Source organism: Megalops cyprinoides, chromosome 11, assembly GCF_013368585.1.
Source record: "Megalops cyprinoides isolate fMegCyp1 chromosome 11, fMegCyp1.pri, whole genome shotgun sequence".
NCBI lineage: Eukaryota > Metazoa > Chordata > Actinopteri > Elopiformes > Megalopidae > Megalops > Megalops cyprinoides.
Window position 1 is genome coordinate 15,882,267 of NC_050593.1, and position 20,777 is coordinate 15,903,043.

Sequence of the window (20,777 nt, forward strand, 5' to 3'; positions counted from 1 at the left end):
CCTGTGGCTGGTCTCAGTGGGTCTGTGGTTGTTATTAGGTATAAGAAAACTTCTCCACTTTAAAGTCTACATCCCACATCCTACTGGTGTGTCATGGATAGAGTTTCAGGTACACCCTTAATTGATATTACTCAGACATCTCTTTTCTCAACTTGGAAAAAGCAGTCTGTTCCTGTTCATTATAAAGGGATTTACAGTGTTTTTATCATCATTCAGTAACTACAGATTCTTTCAACTTGAACCCCCAAACATTTTTAATGCAAAAGTTAATGGAAATAGAACTAAGGATCTAATAAAAATGGATGTGTAATAAATACCAGACAATGATCTTGCAATTACAATTTAAAATGCAAAACAATGCAATTATGAATTAGTTATTTGTTAAGGAATACTTGCCGTTTCTATCAATTGGGATGACGTTCTGTTAATCTTAAGGAAAAAAATTCATGTTGAATAATCTGAATGAGAAGACCTAACAGAAATCAGCCCAGTAGCCACAAAGACAGACTCGTACACCTTCACCAGAGTGGGTGCTGAATGCAGCTGGAATTAAGCTGAGTGTGAGAGAGAGACAAGACCTTGGGCAGAATATGTCTGACAAAAGATGCATCTCTCCGGCTACAGAGAGACACGAATAGAAATGCGGCATGGCCTCTCACTCCTGCCTTAGCACCACCTGAGGATGCGGAGGCAGCAGCTGGCTGGACGGACGTCACGTCGCGCAGCTGGGATTCTCTGCCCCGCTGCATTATGGGAAAGCGTGAGGCAGGAGTTCTACCTTCTTTGCCCGTGTACAGTGCAGCCTGTCGCTGCTTAATATCAGCGTCTTTGTTTTATTGTGATCACGCATGAGAAGGATGCACACTGCGTTAGAGAAGTGTGTGGAACAAGCCGCGTGACACATCTCAAAGCTTCGATGTGAGATCCGCCCTGCACACACTTTTCCATTACACTGCACCAAACAGGCCTCAGTGCCCTGTCGCCTCTCCTGCTTTTTCATAACCGTCTCACCACACCCATCAGCTCACCGTCATTTCTGCGGCTTGCACCTCTTCTCTCCGGGGCAATGAATCCACAGCGGCGGTTGAATCACAAAGTTTCCAGCCCTGTGGTTTCCAGACTGGCATCTGCAGTGGCATTGCAGGGGATCCATGGCAACAGGAAAGCAGTTCATCTGTAATTTATAATATGTCTTTGACCTATGAAAACCCAGGGAGCAAATTCATAACTGGGTTCAGACCTCATCTCTATTTGTCAAGCTGTTACTGCACTGTTGTACTATGCACAAATGCAGTTTAACCTGTTTAGATGGATACTTTAAACTGGCTTGGTTTGTTAAATCTTGCAGTTAAATCATAGCCAATACGTAAAAGTCAATGCATGCAGATAAACTGTTAACGCTTTAAAAAAAAACAAAAAAAACAAAAACAAATGTACACTGTGCATGAAATATGCACAGCACAGCATCACTTTGCACATGAACTACACAGATTCTCCTGTACGGGGAGTCAGAGGTTATCACATCAGCCGATGACAATACAGTATCATTTTCAAGACATTAACACAGTCTATTAAGCTATCTACAGTTATGCTTATAACCAGAAAACATTTATCTCTTGTCACAGTCATCAGTTGTCTACCTTATCATTTTAACCGGCCCTGAAATAGTATTTATCCGCATTATTCTTCCTAATTTCATTCAGTGTACAGACCATTATTCGATGGATGGTAAATTACATGGGCAATCCAGGATCATTATTTCTTTGATGAAACCACACAAAAGCAGAAGGGGTCTGTTGGCAAACTTTAAAGAACACCAGATACATAAGATGTTGCTGCCCCCTTTTTTTCAATTACAGCCGGCTACATTTCCACAGAGCACAAAGCTAAAAATGAGCTCTTAGACTGAGAAAGTATTCCTTGAAAGCTGTTCAGAGTCTACATGAGTGTTGACTGGTGTCTAGATTTCAGATAAAAAGAGTGATGTTATTACATCTCTACAGTTGATAATGTGTCAGGTATGGGATACACATAGAAGGAATTCCTTCGTTTGGTCTATTTTAAGCTATAGAGGTATTCAAAGTTAATCAGAATATTAAGCTGAGACTGAGACTCCTGTTGTTATTTAACGCATATAGAATATATGAACTAATGAACAAATCTTTGGGATGTGCAGCAACTGTTGATCAGAAGCTGTTAACACATTGAATTTGGCATTAGCTTTAAACCAAATGACTATGACTTCTTACTGTAAAACACAAAACATTTACCAACAGACTTTTAATAGACTTTTAGGACCTCAGGGTTGAGTTAAGGCCAGAGGTTCCCCCAGACCATCATCTATTTCTCCAGAACACATTTGACACCTGACATGATCAAAGATTATTGCTATTATTATTTTTTTTTTAACATACAGCTACAGGAAGTGTGGCTGTAAGCTACAAAGCATAGTTTACCTGTATAATTCACTCATTGGCAATGTTGTTAGAAATTTTAACCTGAGATGCATTTTTTACTTAACAGGTAATTATGTTCCCACAAGCCCTTTCCTCATGACTTTGGTGAAAGCAGCACTGGACCCATATAGGAAAGCTACTCCACCCAATAAAATGAATTCAAATTAATTCCAAAATATCACATTGATTTTGCAGAAATTATCTGAATCCCATCAGCAATGAGCTGTTTCATATGAGCCGAAGACCACATGTGTGTGTTTTCAAGGAACTAGAAACGCCTATGAATAGACTGGTTTGCTTACGGACATCTTAGATATCACCAAGTATCTAAAAAAGGAGTTACAACTCCTGCCATTAATCGGTTTATTCACATTTTCGTTTCAAATTTTGAACTTGAGAATCTATTCATATGAGGTCTTGGGATGACATTCTTTGATGGACCACATACATGAGTGTGACAGCTTGCAAAAACATAGAGTGACACGATCTTCTAGATCATATCAAAAGCAATGGGAAAGGATGTAGTTCGTTTCAATATCTGTCGTCATATTTTGTTTTAAATAGGATCAATACATTATATATGAGAGCGAGAGAAAGAAACTCTGGTTTATCGTCTTCCAAAACGGTAGCAGCTGCGATATCTCTCGTTATGAGATGATGTCTGCCTGCATCTGATGTTTCTCATTCTTCACCGCTCCCCTCAGGGTGAATTGAATTTGCCTCTCACATAAAACAGCGCCTAGTTTGTTTACGTTAATATTTCATGTGAAGTTTGCAGTTATTAAATGGCGTATATTTGTTTACACTAAACTGAATTTATTTATACTGGTGAAAGCAGGGCTGGTTTAACCCTGCTTGGTAAATAAACATAGGATTTTAATATCAATATAAATATTAATATCACCATTAACATCACATCATTAGAATGGCAAAATCTCCAATATTTTCACAGCTCCAGTCGGCAATATTGCATGGCTGTTCTTCCCTGCTCATAAATTTCCATCTCTCCACTCTCCCTCTCTCTCTTTCCCACGGGAGGTGCCAGACGGCCAGTAATTTGGTTGTCTTGGCTCGTCTGGAGTAACACCTGCCCCCTCTCTAGGGAAAGCGCCTTTCAGCCAAAAGCGAACAGGAGCAGCTAACACATGCATAGCAAAATCACTCTCACACAGCCACACTGACTGACCAGACGCTCCCCAGCTTTCTGTTTGTACAAAGCAAATTCTCTCTTCCAGTGCCGGGTTTGGACATCGATAGTCGCGTAAACCGAATTGACGTCACATATGTCCACGAAGGTTTCGATGTGACAGAAGTGAGAGACAAAAATAATTTAAAACTGCACCTTGGATGACCCATTCAAAGATATGGTATCTGCTGTATTTAAAATCGAATTCATGGAGGAGTGTTTCAGGTAAATTTTTAAGAAGGCAGCGGTAATTATAATATATTCAACTTCTTAAATGAAAAGATTTTTTTCCTTCCATGGCATAGTCTAAAATCATTGGGAATATTTCAGGCCAAACCATCCACAGCAAGTTAAAGCTCGGAACCACATTTCACGTGTTTGTGGCCAATTCAAGGAAAGCTCAAAACAACTGAGTGACATGGCAAAATCAGTTACTTACTGTTTGGGGGCACTCGCGTCATAGTTTCTAAGGTTTGTGATGTCAGCCAGACGTGGATATCTGTACAGTATGTTGTCAAATCGAACTTTTTCAGCACTCTTTCAGACGAAGGGAATCCGACACACACACACACACAAAACGGCATATCGTTTTTAAAATATTTATTTCTGGAAACAACTCACTATTAAAATATGAAAACTGTGTTCGTTAGAAACCAGCTTTTTATAGCTACTCCACTACAAAATATATACTATAAAGCAACGAAGACACGATCAAACCCTGAAAAGACAAATCTTTGGATAGCGGATATGTATTTTTTCATTACTATAAAAATCAGCTGTTGTTTTAAGATGCTCATAACAGACACATATACATGAGTAAAAAATACGATAAAATTAAGAAGAAATGCAGTTCATATAATTTTTGGTTGCAGCACAGGGCATGTCGCTTGGAATTTACTGTGATGTCATCACAAGATGGAGTCGACACTGTTAAAGCACCATGCAGTTCTTACACTTTATTACATGTATGTAACCTACGTTAAATTAGTATGCAGGGTGCTTTTAGTGTAGACGTGTTTCACTGCATTCTCCTCCAGTTTCGAACACTTTTTTAATGTGTGGAGGGTTATCCTTAAAATAACAGCCGTCCATTGTGGTGTCTTCAAATTCCAAGAAATCATCCCCTTAACACTCAGAAAACTATAAACGAAGTCTACACAAGACGTCTAAAGTGAAGTGCTTATCGTCGCTAAAATAAAATAGATTTCCAACATAATACATTGTTTGACATACAATTCAATTTTACAAAATGCCTATAACCGAAAATTATTACTGAAAAGTGCAATTGAAGAGCAACAACATCACTTGTCGTCCAACACCACAGTCTAAAATATAAATAATTATACATGAATAATTATACATACATTTTATCGTAAACAGTGGACATTGATCTGTAAAGGACACATTGTAACAATAAATACATACTTAAATATTGGCAAAGTAATAAATAAGTAGACAACTACATAAATAAATACATAAATAAAAAGTAAGTAGGTAAGCAAGTGAATAAATAAACAAGAATGATTAAGGTCACAATTTGATGTCTCATTGGAAGTGGCACTTATCCATATTTTTTTCTTTCCCTTTATCTTGGATTTCAAACAAATATTATTCAGCAGCTATTGTATTATTTAATTTAAACCAGGACTAAGGCTACTTTGCCTCTTCTTATGCCCCTCGTTTACGCAATATGTTACCGCTGTAGAAAAAAGTAGAAAATATCTGTGACAAACTGCAGACTTTTTTCTCTGGTTTTGTCTTTGAAAGCCCACGAGAATAAAAGAGGTCTTTTGAAGAATGGAGATCATAATTATTTACTGTTTATTCTGCCTCTAATTTAATTTAAAAAAAATTATTGCATTCTAGTCTAACCACTCAAAGAGTGGTCACAACTGTTGCACAGCACGAACAAGCTGTTTACCGGCTCTTTCATTGGTACTATGAGGAAAAGTGGAGCATTTACAACCCTCGAAAACACGGCCTTTATACAATTTACTTTTATTTTAATGCAATTTTAATTAGCCTAATATATATTTTTAGCTTTTGAAATTATAAGCTGCAAGTCCCCCACTGCGTTATCTCCATCTCATTGGCCTGTGTAGAAACTCAATTTATCATGATGAGTAATATCAATAATAAACAATTTGTTTCCTCTGGGCATTCATTCCACTTATTCTTCCCTCTTTCAAAAAGGTCATTTCTTGTCAGTGCTCTATACGTCCAAAACGTGGTTGAGATAGGAGATGTAGCAAATCGCGAGCCTAAGAATCTCGATCTTGGAAAGCTTCTTGTCTGGTGGCAAGGTCGGCAACAACTTTCTCAGTTCCGCGAAAGCCACGTTGAAAGCCTCGACCCGGATCCGTTCGCGGGTGGCGTGGGCCGAGCGGTACTTGGCAGTCGCGCGTCGTCGCCTTCGCTTCTCCTCCCTGCTAAGAGCCTGTGGTGCCAACGACCTCGACTTCCCCTCGCCCTCCATCGGTTCGTCGGAGACGCAGCCGATTTTGATGTCATTCAGCACCGATTCGGCGTCGGACTGGCCCCACGGGAGGTCCGAGTCAGGCTGGTCTGGACTCAGCATCATTTTCTGTTTTATTCTCTTTTTTAAAATTACGCTTCAATGTCGACCTGATGTGGCTGAAAACGGAAAATAGAGAAATGTTTATTACCTCGTCAGCTGTAGTAGTATACAGTAGCATACAATCACATGGCCTCTGAATTTCAACAGTTTGAGAGAGGGAGTGATGAGGTGAGAAAGTCACGCTTGCGATACACTGAAGATGAATGTGACTGACAGACATATATTTTAATGACAAATTGCTGTCATCCCTCAATGAAGTTTTCCTAAATTGGCCGAAAGTTCTGAACCCACTATTAGTTTAACACTGTTAACAAATGTACACTGTTGTCTTCAACGACACATTTCCTTTCTCCTATTACTAATTTCCTAAATGTTTCCTTCCTTCCTACATGGCATCTACCCGAGTGCTAACAGTGTAACAAATGATCATGTATTTAGTCAGTTTGTTCAGTCAATATTATAAACGCAAACTATCAGTAAGCAACGCATCATTTCCTATTTGTCTGACATCTCCCATGTAGGAAGCGTTTTAACACAGTTAATAAATTAGAGACAAAAGGGAAATTAATTATTTGAGTGCAACTTCACTTGAGTTGAAAGATGAATCAATTTCCATCATAAACCCTTCTAGAAAGCAATGCAACAATGCACTGCATTTGATATTGCATGCCTTTATCATCATTTATATGCCTAACCTATCCCTTTATATTTATACCGCAAGCGACAACATTAAAACAGTTTGCGGACTCAATGTAATTACAGCAAAGAGGAATGTGTAATTTTGATGACGTCCCCTACAGTCCAATTTCTAATTACTCTTCAAATGAATATCTACAGCTCCCTCAGCTGGAGTGACATACTTTAAGTCAACAGCGATCGAAATTTAAATAAATTATAGTCAGAATTTGGAATCCATATTCACAGCTGACCATCTGTCACTGAAAGAAAATCTAGTTATCTCACAGTCTGACACCATGGCACGCCACTAAAATATGCAGCTACAGGGAACGCTCAAAAGCGTGCACATCAATCTGTTGCACCGTGCACAAAAAATGTTGCCCTTTAAACAGGGCTGTCAGGTTTTAATCCAAACACACCTTTTCCAAATCAGTGCAGACATTAGCATCAAAATAACATCTCTAAATAGCATGGTGCATTACAATTTCAACAGAAATATTCAAATATGTTTTGAAATTAAGCGAAGGCTAGATTTTTTCTTTATTTTTCGAAGCTGTAATGACACATCATTCTAAGAGCAATGCCAAATGCCGCGAGTGCAATCGGCTAAAATAAGTACCTACCTATAAAACTAATTTAAAAAGATCTAATTTTACCATGTTTTCCGTTCAATTGTTGAGACTCACCTTGTGTGGTTGTTAATAAACTTGAGCTGCCGAATCTTGATGTCCTTTTGAGGAGTTCCTCCCACGACAGCTCTCACTATGAACACAACGATTTTCTTTGGTTTCGTTTACAAAAAAACATTCTCCAGTGCAATCCTTTTCATGCTCTGTCGTCACTTGCTAACGACTTTAATTTTCCTCAAACGGCCAAATACGACGGTATATTCGTAGAAACAATCAACGCAACTGGTTCGTATCTAAAATGTGAAATTGTAAATTGCAGTTTTTGCTCAAAAACACAATGCTTTTACTTGCATTTTTTGCTTCCGTCAATTAAAGAATAAAGGAAAAAAAGATGTCCCGCTAATGTTACTCTATGATTAAAAAAAATAGTGAAAGTGGTGTTTCGTGACCCTCAGCTGGAAAACAATAGAGATGGTCGAGCAGATAGGATCGATGAGCGCATGCAGAGATTTCTCCGTTCCTCATGCAAGAGATGGTGATGATAATACAATCCCTTTTATATCAAACACACTTAGAGCCACTCTCCAACAGCAGACAGCAAATCCCAGGCTTCCTCTTCCTCTCTTGGTTCCCAGTGTTGTCGAGCCCAGTTTGAAGATGGAACGAGGGATGAGATTAAAAGGATGGCTCCTAATAAAGCATTGCTGGAGTGACGGAGGAGAGGGATAATTCTGTGGAATCGTATTGTCTGTCTCTCCTTCAGCCATTCCCCCTCCTCCAAGCACCCCCCCCTCTCTCCACGCTCACACACACACACACACACACACACGAACTCCCTCCGCTCACTCTTGGGCAATTCTGCGTCAGCGTAAGCCCAAAGACCCAGGGATGGCATAATGTTTAAGGACCGCGAAGGAGATTAATTTTCTTTTGCATATTTGGCAATAAATTGGAAGTTAATGAGAAGGCCTTGGAAGGAGGAGGTGCACAGCATGTTTCTTAATTGGCAATGACATCTGTCACGTGTGCAAATGTTTGCAAGATAACAATAGGCCTTCATGTAAACTAAAAAACGTATATTTTCATTACATTACATTATTACAAACGTTGTATTATTGGTATACATTATGTCATTATCATTGTTTGTTCACATTTTTGGGAGCCTTCTGTCTTGTGTCCCTTCTTGTAAAAAAAAAAATAAATAAATAAAAACACTAAGAAACTAAAAAAATTGCCAGGCTTGTTGCAGTGATGGGATTGTTCCTGATGAATCCCATAGGTTACATCACTTAGCAGCAACATCAGATGTGGCTACAAAATTTGGTGCTAAAAAATAATAAATTAACCAAAAGGAATAGAACCCTGAAAGTCTGTACACATATGCCAGTTGACATAACATACATTTCTGGTACGTAAGCTCCTCTATTGGAATGTGGATATTTCCACCATTTTAAAAAATAGCATATTAGCCACAACACTGTCTTTGCATAAACAACTTTACCAATTTTCTTAAAATCTTGCACATATAATCTGTGCACCCATCACAGATTATGCACAGCTGGTACAATTGCACAGCTGCTACAAGTCAATACATTTGCATAATTTACACTTAAACATCATGCATCCAAATGTTCTTAGGTTTGGAATGCAAAGAACAAGGGCCATACCTGAATGCCGTTCAAATTTTGAGCATGACCCAGGAAAGATTGTTGGTAAGCATCTGTAATACACTGAAGCCAGACAGTGTGCATGAATATGTGTCATCATTAGTTTATATCTGGATTGTTTATTTATTTATTTATTTATTTTTGCACCTGAGGTCAAGAAATCCATGCTGACAAGATCTTGAGCCGGGGCCAGTAAGAAAAAATTAGCTTTTCAAGTTGCTTACTTATCACGTGAACACAGAGCCATTTGAAAGTAATGTATACTGGGTGGGAGTGGAGGAAGTGGGAGTTTCCATTTATTCTCCATAATGTTCCGTTTGCAGACAGCAGGTGGAACTCTACTCTCAGTATGGCTCTGAACGGTCCCCAAACTATTAAACACTGGATACACTGTACAGACCAACAGGGTCTAATCTCGATAGAGTAGAGTGTTTAGAGTGGAGTGTTGTTGAGCATTGCAATAACGTTGGGTGCTGTCCCCTGTACTAATATGTCACAGGGGTATCTAGAGAAAAATCACATGATAGGATTTGCAAATGATTTTAGGCAGCTGCCAATCTACTCTTTTTGTGTAATTTTTGTCAGTAATGAGCTCACATCAGTGTCAATCGTGTCCATGTTTCTACTGCAATCTGTGGAAACAGGGCAATCAGTAGGTTGTTTCTCAATCAACCTAAAGTATCTAACAGACAATCAACAGTAGATGGTCCTTCTTTGTCTGATATGGTATGATTGGTCTTGTTATAATGTTTTAATACAAGAAAAAAATTGCATGAAAATGAAAGCAAGGGACTCTAAAGTACCCCATCTAATTCTATTGATCAGTGTTTATTTTACAAATTTGCCAAGTGTGCATCTCATTCTAAGCAGTGACTACATGACTACATGAAAAAGGGAAATGAGAGACATATCTGTGTTTTGCATTTTTGTGCCACAAAAAAATTCCTGTTTCATAAATTGCCCCCTCAGAGATGGATGGTCTTACAGAGAAGAGAGAGGATTGCTCTGTCATCTTAGGTCTGCTCAAAAGAAAGTGAAAGTGTATTATTAATGGCTAATCTCAAGTACAAAAAAGAATCAATGAGTTCAACATCTTTATCTTCATTATTTGTCAAGCACTGGAAAACTGATCTGGATCAAAAGGATCAATCACCATCTGTTTTGTTTCGATACATTACATTCTAAAATGTTGTCACAGCACTTCTGTACATAGGCTATTTCAAACATTTTAGATTTCAGTTTCATCATCATCTTCTTCTTATTATTATTATTCTTATTCTATTATTCTATTGTTATTATGTGAGAAATTGAGTTTTAATAATGGCAAATGCTTTATTGTTAAGGAGTGCCAGGATGAGAACATAATCAGAGTATGGATGCAGGGGATGGAGGCTTCCAAATTAATTAAAGTACACAATTTATAGAAAAATGCACTAAAAACGCACACCTGTAGGGTGCTGAGATGTTGATGCTGTCAATGGTAAAGTGGTAAGGTAAAGTTACAATTTGGACTATGTATACCTCACCATTTCTTTGAAAGCACTTACATCCCAACCCTTAGTATAATGTCTAAAATCACTGTATAAATTTAATGGTAAAGGTAAAGGGAAAATAATAAACATAGTCTGAGAGAGACACAGAAGACAGCCTCTGAAACCCAGCCTACACATAAAATAACAACTCCAGCTGCACAAGTTACACAGAGTCCTGTTGAGCACATGCTGATCCGCCTGAACGTGTCTGTGTTTATCAGTGCATATGTACGTGGTACAGGTATGCGTGTATGTTTGTGTGTGTGTGTGTCTGTGTGTATAAATGTATATTAGAAGGAAGCAGCGGTCCAATTCTAGGCTGGCTGTTTATTTGTAGAGGGGTGAGTTGGTCTGGGGACCCCTTGGCCATGTGGACACAAAACTGTATCTGACAGCAGTGGTGTGTCATAACCCAGATGCTCACTGCACATGAGGCGCAGGGTCTGCACAGTTGCTTCATTGAGTGTGACAGTGAAACCAAAACACCCCCCTATCCTTTACTACCTCACACAAAGATTGCCCGGTGATTCTGTCGAGCACTCGTCAGAGCTGAGCAGCTACTGTTTGCCTCTGCTAAAAGTCATAGCCTTTAAGCTTTTTTTCAAATGGCTGTGATGTGAATGTTAAGATTTATTTTGCTGGGTGCAGAAACGAATGGAACGATAATCAGTGTAATCAGCTGTTTCATCATTTGGTAAATGAAAACGGACACACACACACACACACACGTGCACAAAGGAAAGTGACAGTGGCAAAGCGGCATATGGCGCAGTGAGACCGGGTTCCCCAGCGTGCTGGGGCAGCCCTGAGAGGAGCCTTGGGAATAGGGGGGCTGGGGAAGGGGGCATACAGTACTGTCGGAATTAAGGAAGAGTGTCATTGAAGGGTGGGGGGGAGAGGGGCAGCTGGCGGCTCCTGGAGAAGGGGGTCCTCCTCTGTGTGGACACTTGGCCAGCAGGACACTTCCGGACAGGCAGAGAAGCCGCTCAGGAAACAAACTCAGAGATGGACAAAAAGGTGAACGCGCACATGGATGGAATGATGCCATCTTGCTGGAGGGAAATAAACCTATTGAAAATAGTTTTCCTCAAACAGACGTGGACGCATAGGATGTCATGGATACTCTGACCGCACGTCAAGTTTATGGGTGTCAGCATGTTAAAAAATATAATTTATCAAATTATGAATCAGTCAAGATTCGACTCATTGTGAATTAAAATGATTTGACTTTAATCCCTTTTCACCTACCCACTAAAATCTCTTTGTTTAAAGCCGTTTTTATACATTTTTTCCAAATGAATAAATGTTTAAGTGCTTGCCTGGAAATACCCAAGCTAACCAAATAAAGTATTAGGCTAAAATGTACAATTTTCCATCCTTAATTTGTTTTTTAGGGCATACTAATTCAAATTAGGTCAAAATACTTAAAGGCGGAGGTTCTCAATACTGGCCACTGAGCCATAGTCCATGTCTAAAACGTATGTAGAAGCTTAAACTATCTAAACAGCTAAACTAAAACAACTAAAAGTAACAGCTGATGTTTCATTGAGTTTAATAAATTAAGGCTGCATTACTAATGTATATTCATGGAAAACTAGACTAGGACTAAATCAAAACAAGTGGAGGCAAAATTAACAGTGTAGCAGGGTCAGTTATACTACAGTTAAACTACTCCCTGATTCCAGAAATCAGAAGAGAGCTGGCATGCATGGTCTGTGTCTGGTGGAGGTGACACAGAGGTCTCGAGCGCCCTGGAGAGAGGGCGGGGCATGTGGCGCCTTCTCGCATTACCAGCTCTCCCGCTCTCTGCCCTAACAGACTTTGGCACCAGAGTGGCATCCGCCGAGTGGCGGTGGTGGCGGCAGAGGCCCGCTCGGCCGCCCCGCCCCCCTGTCTCTCACCCCCTTCACCCCACGGCAGCCCCGCCAGGCCCAAGACGGGCGGCGAGCGCGGGGCCCAATAAGAGGTGGCGACTGGGGGGGGGAAGCGCAATGACTGTGCCTAACGAGGTGATTAAAGTGATGCGAAGATGGCGGGTGACTGTTGCCAGGAGCCATGGCGACGAGGCGGAGGGCGGCAGCGCGGCCCCCGAGTCGGGATGGCCTGTGGGGTTAGCGATGCCGCGGGGGGAGACGGGGTGGAGGAGGAGGAGGGGGGGGGAGAAAGACAGGTTGCCTTCAGCCCCGTGTCCCCGGCCAGACTGACGTGACAGACTGACGTAGAGACTGGTAAGAGGAGGTATCAGTGGCGTGCCCAGGGCTTCTGATGGAGCCGGGCTGACAGGGGAACTGCAGGGAGCCGCACTAATTGCTCTAAAGAGCAAAGAGATGAACCGCGGCCCCCTTGGCCCCTGTCCCGTGGTGAAGGGGCAGCGGCCCTCTGTCTCGACACTGCAATTACTGTAGACAGCTGCTGCTTTACTGCAGAGATTCTGCAGCAGGTACAACACCTCAGCAAACACGCAGTCTTATACTGTGCTGCACCTCAGCAACCACACAGTCTTACACTGCGCTGCACCTCAGCAACCACACAGTCTTATACTGCGCTGCACCTCAGCAAACACGTGGTCTTATACTGCGCTGCACCTCAGCAACCACGCAGTCTTACACTGCGCTGCACCTCAGGAAACACACAGTCTTACACTGCGCTGCACCTCAGCAACCACACAGTCTTATACTGCGCTGCACCTCAGTAACCACGCAGTCTTACACTGCGCTGCACCTCAGCAACCACACAGTCTTACACTGCGCTGCACCTCAGCAACCACGCAGTCTTATACTGCGCTGCACCTCAGCAACCATGCTGTGCAATACAGTTCTGGGCCTCTATGTCTATGCAGTCCTGTACTACCAAGCACCAACTAAAAACATTTTCATTATTTCCTTGTTTATGCATGCTGACATATTTTTTTATCACCACTCATTCTAAAAACCCGATTATTGATCAGTTATTTATCTTCCAGTTATTTATCTTCCTTATGGCACTATTTGGACAATACAGCAGGTTAATGAAAAGAGAAACACTTCTATTACTTAATTTTCTTAAATGGCAAATCAATACCAATCAATTCGTCCAAGCTGCTGTCGGCTGGAACAGATAAAATGCTCCCTCTGTGCACCCCATGGTGAGCAGTTACAAAGCATTCGATACGGCTAATAACTGATCACTGTCTATTTTAGTATGGCTGAATCGTTACGTTGAGATGAATTCAGATGAAAACATAAATGTAATATATTCACAGATGTCTTCATGACTACTCTAGAGAGTACTATATAATCACAGAGTTAATTTGAATCATACAACAGTTTAAACAAATGGCTCTGCAATTTGAATATTGCACAAGGGTACATTAGACTGTTTCGTCCGTTTTTGGAATTAATATTCTTTTCTTTTTGAGAGTGAGACTGCTGCTAATTGTAATAAATACTGTAAAATTTAATTTAACAAAAAACTTTCAAAGGCTTTACCTTAGTATTGCCTGAGGTCAGAGTTAGGGGTCACAGAGCATCCACTGTTTAGGAAAATACATGATTTAAAAGAAAGTCATGCAACTTAGTTACCACCTGCAAATATAATTTGTCTCTCTGTCCTCACTACATCTGTTTCTGTCCTCAACAAGTCTGTCCCTTTGTCCTCACTAAATCTTTCCCTCTGTCCCCACTGAATCTGTCTGTCTGTCCTCCCCATAACTGTGCATTTATCCTTGCTGTGTTTGTGTTCCTGTGGTGGACCTGCTCTCTCATGAGTGTCCATCTCCCACCATCTCTGAGCAGCTGCTCTCCTGATCAGGCCCAACGCTCCGCTTCCTCTCTCTCTCTCCTGTCGTTCCCGGATTCGCTGAGATGCAGCGATGGAATTGGAAGAATTTGTCACCCTGTCAGGTGTATACACTGCAGGGTACTGAGCTGCCGAGGTGACGCAGTGTGGACCGGAGAAACTGTGTGGAGATGCACTGATGCCCCCTCACCTTGGCTGTGGAGACAGCGTCCTCCCCTGTGTCTGCACAGAAACACCGGCCTGAAGGTTCTGCACTTTCGAACAAGCGCATTTCCTCTAACAGCCTCTGGATCAAAGCTTTCGCATTTTTGACATTTTCAATTTCTTATCATGTTTTGATAGTTTTGATCAATTGTGATCTTTACAATGTGGCAGTTTATCAGCAGAGATTTTAAAAAACACACAAAAACACCATATTAGAAATATGTCCTGCTTAATTTAGAAGGTGGGGGACGTGACAAAAAATTCTGGCCCAGGCTTCACCAGACCCATCTGACTGTAACTCTTGAAGGTCAAAGAATTTTGGTGCTTTGTTTCCTGTGTGTAACCTAACAAAAACACCCGTGCCAACAGAGGCCAGCACAACAAGCTATCTGTCATTTTACAAAATGTTCTGTATGATTCACTGTCAGGGAGGTTGATTTTAGGCCAGCGCGGCTGCAGCCCTGTGTAAAGTACTGCACGTACGTGGGAAGACACGCAGCACGGCGCGCTCTCCTTGTGTCGTGTGTCTTGTAGTGTGCTGCGTGAGGCACTCCTTTGGGGTGGGGGGGGTGGGGGGGGGGGCTCCTTGGGCTGGGGTGGATGGTGCCATGGCCCGGGGGTGTGGTGAACAGGAGGTGTGGGAGCCGGAGCCAGAACCTGTGGTCCCATGTGAGAATGTGGCCGTTGCCATGCCATCCTCCTCCACCATCTGTGGCCCCAGCAGGGAGTCTGCGTGGCAAGGTATCCACCCCATTCCTTAATTGTGTAAGAAACTGGGAGGGACATTATGCACTTGACCAGATTATGCGCGTACTGCGGGTAAGTGAATTCAGCGGGATGAAATGACAAAAGCTGTCTGTGCTTTTTGTGTGGTGTTATAATGCTTAAGACATGTGATGTGCCAGATTTTAAGCTCAAGAAAACATATTAATAAATGTGTTGACACGAATGTGAATTGAACGTAATTTCATCGGAGCAAGCTGTGTGTGATGCATTAAAAAGGCATTATTTCAATGGCAATAACTGCCCTTCGTGGAGACACAGCGCAGTGCACACCCAGTAATCATTGCTTGGCCTTCCCAAGTCATGTAAAAAGTTTTTAGAGTCAGAGCTGATTGAGTGTTATCTCTTCTTCCCATTATAATTCATAATGTAACTGTGTATAAAGGCCTCTGTGCTACTCTTGGTGTGAGACCCACGCCCCTGTCTGGAGCATCACCGAGGAACTGAGCAGGAAGGAAGAAGCACATGTCCCCTCTGAAAAATGAAGGATGGCTTGAAATTGTAACTATCATAAACGGCACAGCAGGCAGCGGAGAGCAGTGCAGCATCTGTGGAGATGCTACAGCGTGGTTAGTCAGATAGTGGCAGCATAATCTGTAAACACCCCTCCCTCCTCTTTCCCTCGGTCTCCATTTCCCAGTTCATGCTCCTCTTTCCTCCGCTCTCCCAATTTCATTCTCTTTTCTCTCTCCAATCCCCTCTCCCTTTCCATTTACCCCCTCTCTTCCCTTCCTTTCATTTTCGATAGTCCCCCCCCCCCTCCCCCATCCTCCTATCTCCCTGCATGGTACCCCCTCTCCGCCTTCCTGTGACTCCGTAAACGCGGGACTCCAACTTCTCCAGCTGGTGGATGGGGTGGACAACAGGAGCGGGCCAGACGCTTGCCATGATTCATTTCACTTTGGCAAAACCGTGCAGGAATTAGGGTCCCTGGTGCACTCCCCTCAGCTGAATGCCAGGCCGCTTGCACGGCATCTTGGGACGTGGGACAAGGCGACCACATGGCGGGGAGACAGCAGCGCAAACCCCGATGTTGGTGAGGACAGAGTGGAGCTGTCCACTGGGACTCGCTTAATACACACACACACACACACACACACACACACACACACACACAGAAATGCCATTGTCAGTTCTTCAGTTCTCCTTTCTTGTGCCTGTGGGGTTAGAAATATTTGCTCTGGTGGAAGGAGATAGAGTAGGAGGAAGAGGATGAGGAGGAAGATAGCATTATTCCACTGCCAGGAATTGTGGTTGTTGTAAAAAGGAAAGAACACACACATAAGTCATGCTTTGACTTGATCTTGATGCTCTGGCACAGGAACATATGTGCATCTAGATGATGCCACTTCTCACCGAAAGAAATTCACCTCACCTGAGCCACTAAAGAAGAATTTCCCCATTTCAATGACATATTACCTGCCTACTTTGTTAGCTGTTAAAGGATGATGTGTCCCAAATCATGGGCAGCAAAAAGATTGTATAGAATATTATAGTAAGTAGTCCATAGCTGCAATGAAAGATCCTAATAATGAATTGCATTGAATTGCACATAGCAAGCATTTGTTTGCAATTTTACATCTTATCCATTCATTCAACTTGCCTGAACAGGAAGAGGAATACATACAAATACACAAGATTCTGTCTTATACAACCAAGATTAGGTTATTTTTGTTCTACTTCCTGAAAGTAGTAGATGAAGATGGCAGGGATGTTATCTTTTTGCTTACAAGTTTTTCTCTGGTTTATTCATAGAAGTCATTCAAGTGGAGATGCTCTCATTACCTCTTTACACCTCATTAAATCGACATGGCTGGATATATTGTTAGGTATGACTAATAATAGAATGACATGATTGGCAGTGTTTTGAATACATGTCTTTGAAACACTTAATTATGTTTCATATGTAGGTGAACATTTAAAAAAAAAAAAAGAATATTTCATGGTTCTGGGAACTGTGTTGTCAGTCTTTTCCACCTATACAGACCAATGCCCTTGTGAGTTGTTAATGTTTGTTATTGCTATATTTGAAATCCTATTAAAATATTACATTAAATTGAAAAAGTTGCCATTAAATGTTTCACAATATTACTGGCCTGTGCCATTCAAGGCAGCACCACTTTATGTAACTGGAGTTGTCTGTGTCCTAAATTGCACATTGTCCCCATAATAGTTTCAAATTGTGGAGGCAATGTTCCAGAACATGTGTCTAATTCATGCATTGCTGAGCCCTTGTGACCCTGTAATTTACAAAAACCATGCATGCGACTGTCGCTTTCGCTTTTCAGAACCTGTATTTTGTATTCGGTTGAGATGTCTTTGGTGTCTTTTTATGCTGTATGACAGAAATACTTATATGGTGCGTTTTATCCGTCTTTGAAAGTGTCTGCGCAATTGTCGTGAATATCATTGGAAATCAGTGGAATTTCAATGCCAATTCATCCTCACATGGCCAGTGGGTTGAGGGCAGTCATTTTGCATTTGGTTTTTACTTTCTCTCAACACTTTCAGTTGTTAATATCAGCTCCTTTCCCTCTGCAGCACAGCTGCTCAGGAGAAAAGGAGAGATGAAATAGATTTTTTTTTTGTGAACTCCCTGAAGGATAGAGTGACATCTGGTCCAGTATTCTCCGGCTCAGTGAATTAAACAGGAAGACCGAGATCGAGAAGTGAGGACTCATTTAATTCAAAACATAAAACAAAAAAAAAAAATTATGCCCAGGGCAAGATTTGGCCATGCACACGTGTCTGTGTGTGTGTGTGTGTCTGTGAGAGAGAGAGAGAGTGCAGGAGAGGTGATTGATTGCTGACTTTCCTCCTCACCCGTGTCCCCTGCCGACTCTTTCAGTCTCTGGAGAGTGTTAGCAGACATCTGTCTCTTTGTCCTCGTGGTCCTGGACAGGTCTTTGTCCCCGCAGTGTTACAGTCAGGCATGAGCTTGAGGACTCTTTGTCCACGGGCGCTGCAGGCTGGATGACTGTCCCCGCACTGTGACAGACACACGCAGGCTGTATGATTGTGTGTCCATGAAGTGCTGCAGTCAGACACAGGGACGGCGGCTCCAGGGCCCCTCACCAATCCTAGCAGGATTTACTGTGAGTGGGCTGAAATGCAGGCTTAACATCAAGCAGAGGCCTCCAGAATGTCTCTGGATATGCCCTGATGCACTTCAATATGAGCTTGTGCTCATGGCCTGTGACACACGCTAAGCAAATCACATGCATGCTAGTTTTCACATATACAGTTTATAAACACATGCACACACACACACACACACACACACAATACACACACAAACCTCTCTCATTCTCTCTCTTTCTCTCTCTCTCTGTCTGGTACATGAAAAATAAGATCATTAATGGAATGCCATTTATTTCCTCAAAAGAAGGTATCAAGCACTTAGCCAGAGAGTCAGGCAACACAGATACATAAAACAGTGAATTACACCATTTATGCATTCTGCAAATTCTATCCAGCTCTTTCATAAATTTTAAATGTCTTACAACTCTTAAATTTTAATCTGACACATTTTATCACATCTTGGATTTATGGGGATACCTTACTGAAGGCAAAAAACAGCTTCATTTCCCAAACAAGAACTAATGTCCTGCAGTGGGATAAACAGTCATAAAAAGCATTTCACTGGAACTACCATGAATTTATCAAAAATAAACTGGACAGGGCAGGTTGTTTCAGGGTAGCTCTGCTTTTATTTGCCAGAAATTGGCCTGGACAGTTTTACCCCAGGCAGTCTGCACACTTGAAAATAATCATTCATATCCCAGCAAAGCTGGACCACCGGTCTCCAAACAAGATTAGAAAGCTACGGTAATAGAGTGATTTCACAGTCCGGATGATCTACAAAAGCAATCAGCTGCAAATGAACATAAACATAACGATGCTCATCACTATAACTCTAAAAACCGCTATCGCCACTGTAACGACCACCACTTATGCACTGGGTAATTAGGCAGCCATGTGGCAGAGAAAGGAGAATCGTCTCTCCCCATCTCGCTCTTCCTCCCGATTCCACACTGTATCAGGGTAGTCAGGTCTCTCTCTCCCCCCCCTTTCCCGGCTCCCCCAAGCGGTGCTCAGGTGCGGACCCAGCTGATCAAAAGGTGTCGTACGCCAGGCAGGATAGGGGCCAACAGTGCACCTGAGCATGACGGCGAAGGGGAGGGGGCGGGGGTGTGGAGCCTCCATTTTCTGCTCCGGCCCAGAGGAGAGGGGGGAGCAGGGGTCACGTGGCTGATGCATGGCCCCATAAACAGGCGCCAATAATCGCAATGCGCTGAGTGAACGAGCGCGCAAATGTGTTTGGAACGTGGCACAGTCTGCTTGGTGCTGCCTCCCCCACCCCTCTCTCTCTCTCTCTCTCTCTCTCTCTCTCTCTCTCTCTCTTTCTCTCTCTCTCTCTCTCTCTCTCTCTCTCTCTCTCTCTCTCTCTCTCTCTCTCTCTCTCCTGGGTGTACCCCTGGGATAGCCCTGGCCTGGCCTGGCCTGGGCACCATCTGCCGCATAATGTAACGGGACGGAGCCCCCAAATCCTTCGTTTCCATTCGCTGTCTGTCATCTGTGCATGTGTGTGCATGTTCACGTCATCGTGCGCATTTGTGTGTGTGTGTGTGTGTGTGTGCGCATTTACATTTTGAAGCCAATATGATTCTGTTACCTTCTCCACTATGGATGATTTTAACTTCCTTCATTGGACCAATGAAGCTCTCTGTAACATCACCTAGCCCCACTATAGGAGAGTACACTGTCCAAAACACAACACAGAATTTACCCATGATATATGTTTGCTTTGAGTCACATTAAATACTGGCAACTCAACAGCTAATCAGGACCAACCATTAGAAATACATCATAATTTGTGGTTTGGTTTCTGCCTTCTGAAGCATTGTGCTGACAAGAAAAAGGATCAAAGTTTAGCATGTACTTGCTTTTCACACACATGCATACACACACACACACACACATCATGGGCTTCTCAGTAGGTTATGGTGGACGGAGATGACCTCATACTTTGACTAGATGAATATGTACATCCCTGGTTGAATGAACAAAGGGTAAGTGACATTCCCTCTTCGGTGGGCCAACGTCCTGGAGGCATTGCATTGAGAGGTATCAGAGACTTCCTGCTGCTGTGTGTGTCTCCTGACCCCGTGCCAACAATGGCAGTGTGGGAGACCGTCCTGCTGTCCCCTCATTGGAGAATTTATGCCTGACTCTGTGGAGGCTCTGTATCTGCCCTGTTGGGCATGCTGTTTGGTGTATAATAATT

The 20,777-nt window shown here is 42.2% G+C and overlaps 1 protein-coding gene across 1 annotated transcript; it reads right to left on the reverse strand.

The window, feature by feature from the left end:
- Positions 1–5,853: 5,853 nt before the first annotated feature.
- Positions 5,854–7,792, reverse strand: LOC118785325 (helix-loop-helix protein 2-like). The gene is made up of 2 exons (XM_036539914.1): positions 7,585–7,792; positions 5,854–6,276 (listed from the first exon to the last, which is right to left on the reverse strand). Exon 2 carries the CDS (start codon positions 6,221–6,223, stop codon positions 5,855–5,857), a length of 369 nt encoding a protein of 122 aa, XP_036395807.1. The 5' UTR covers positions 6,224–6,276; positions 7,585–7,792; the 3' UTR covers position 5,854.
- Positions 7,793–20,777: the final 12,985 nt, after the last annotated feature.

Bases quoted from the DNA above. Each gene is read 5' to 3' on its own strand.
- LOC118785325 (XM_036539914.1), bottom strand. From the start codon at position 6,223: ATGATGCTGAGTCCAGACCAGCCTGACTCGGACCTCCCGTGGGGCCAG.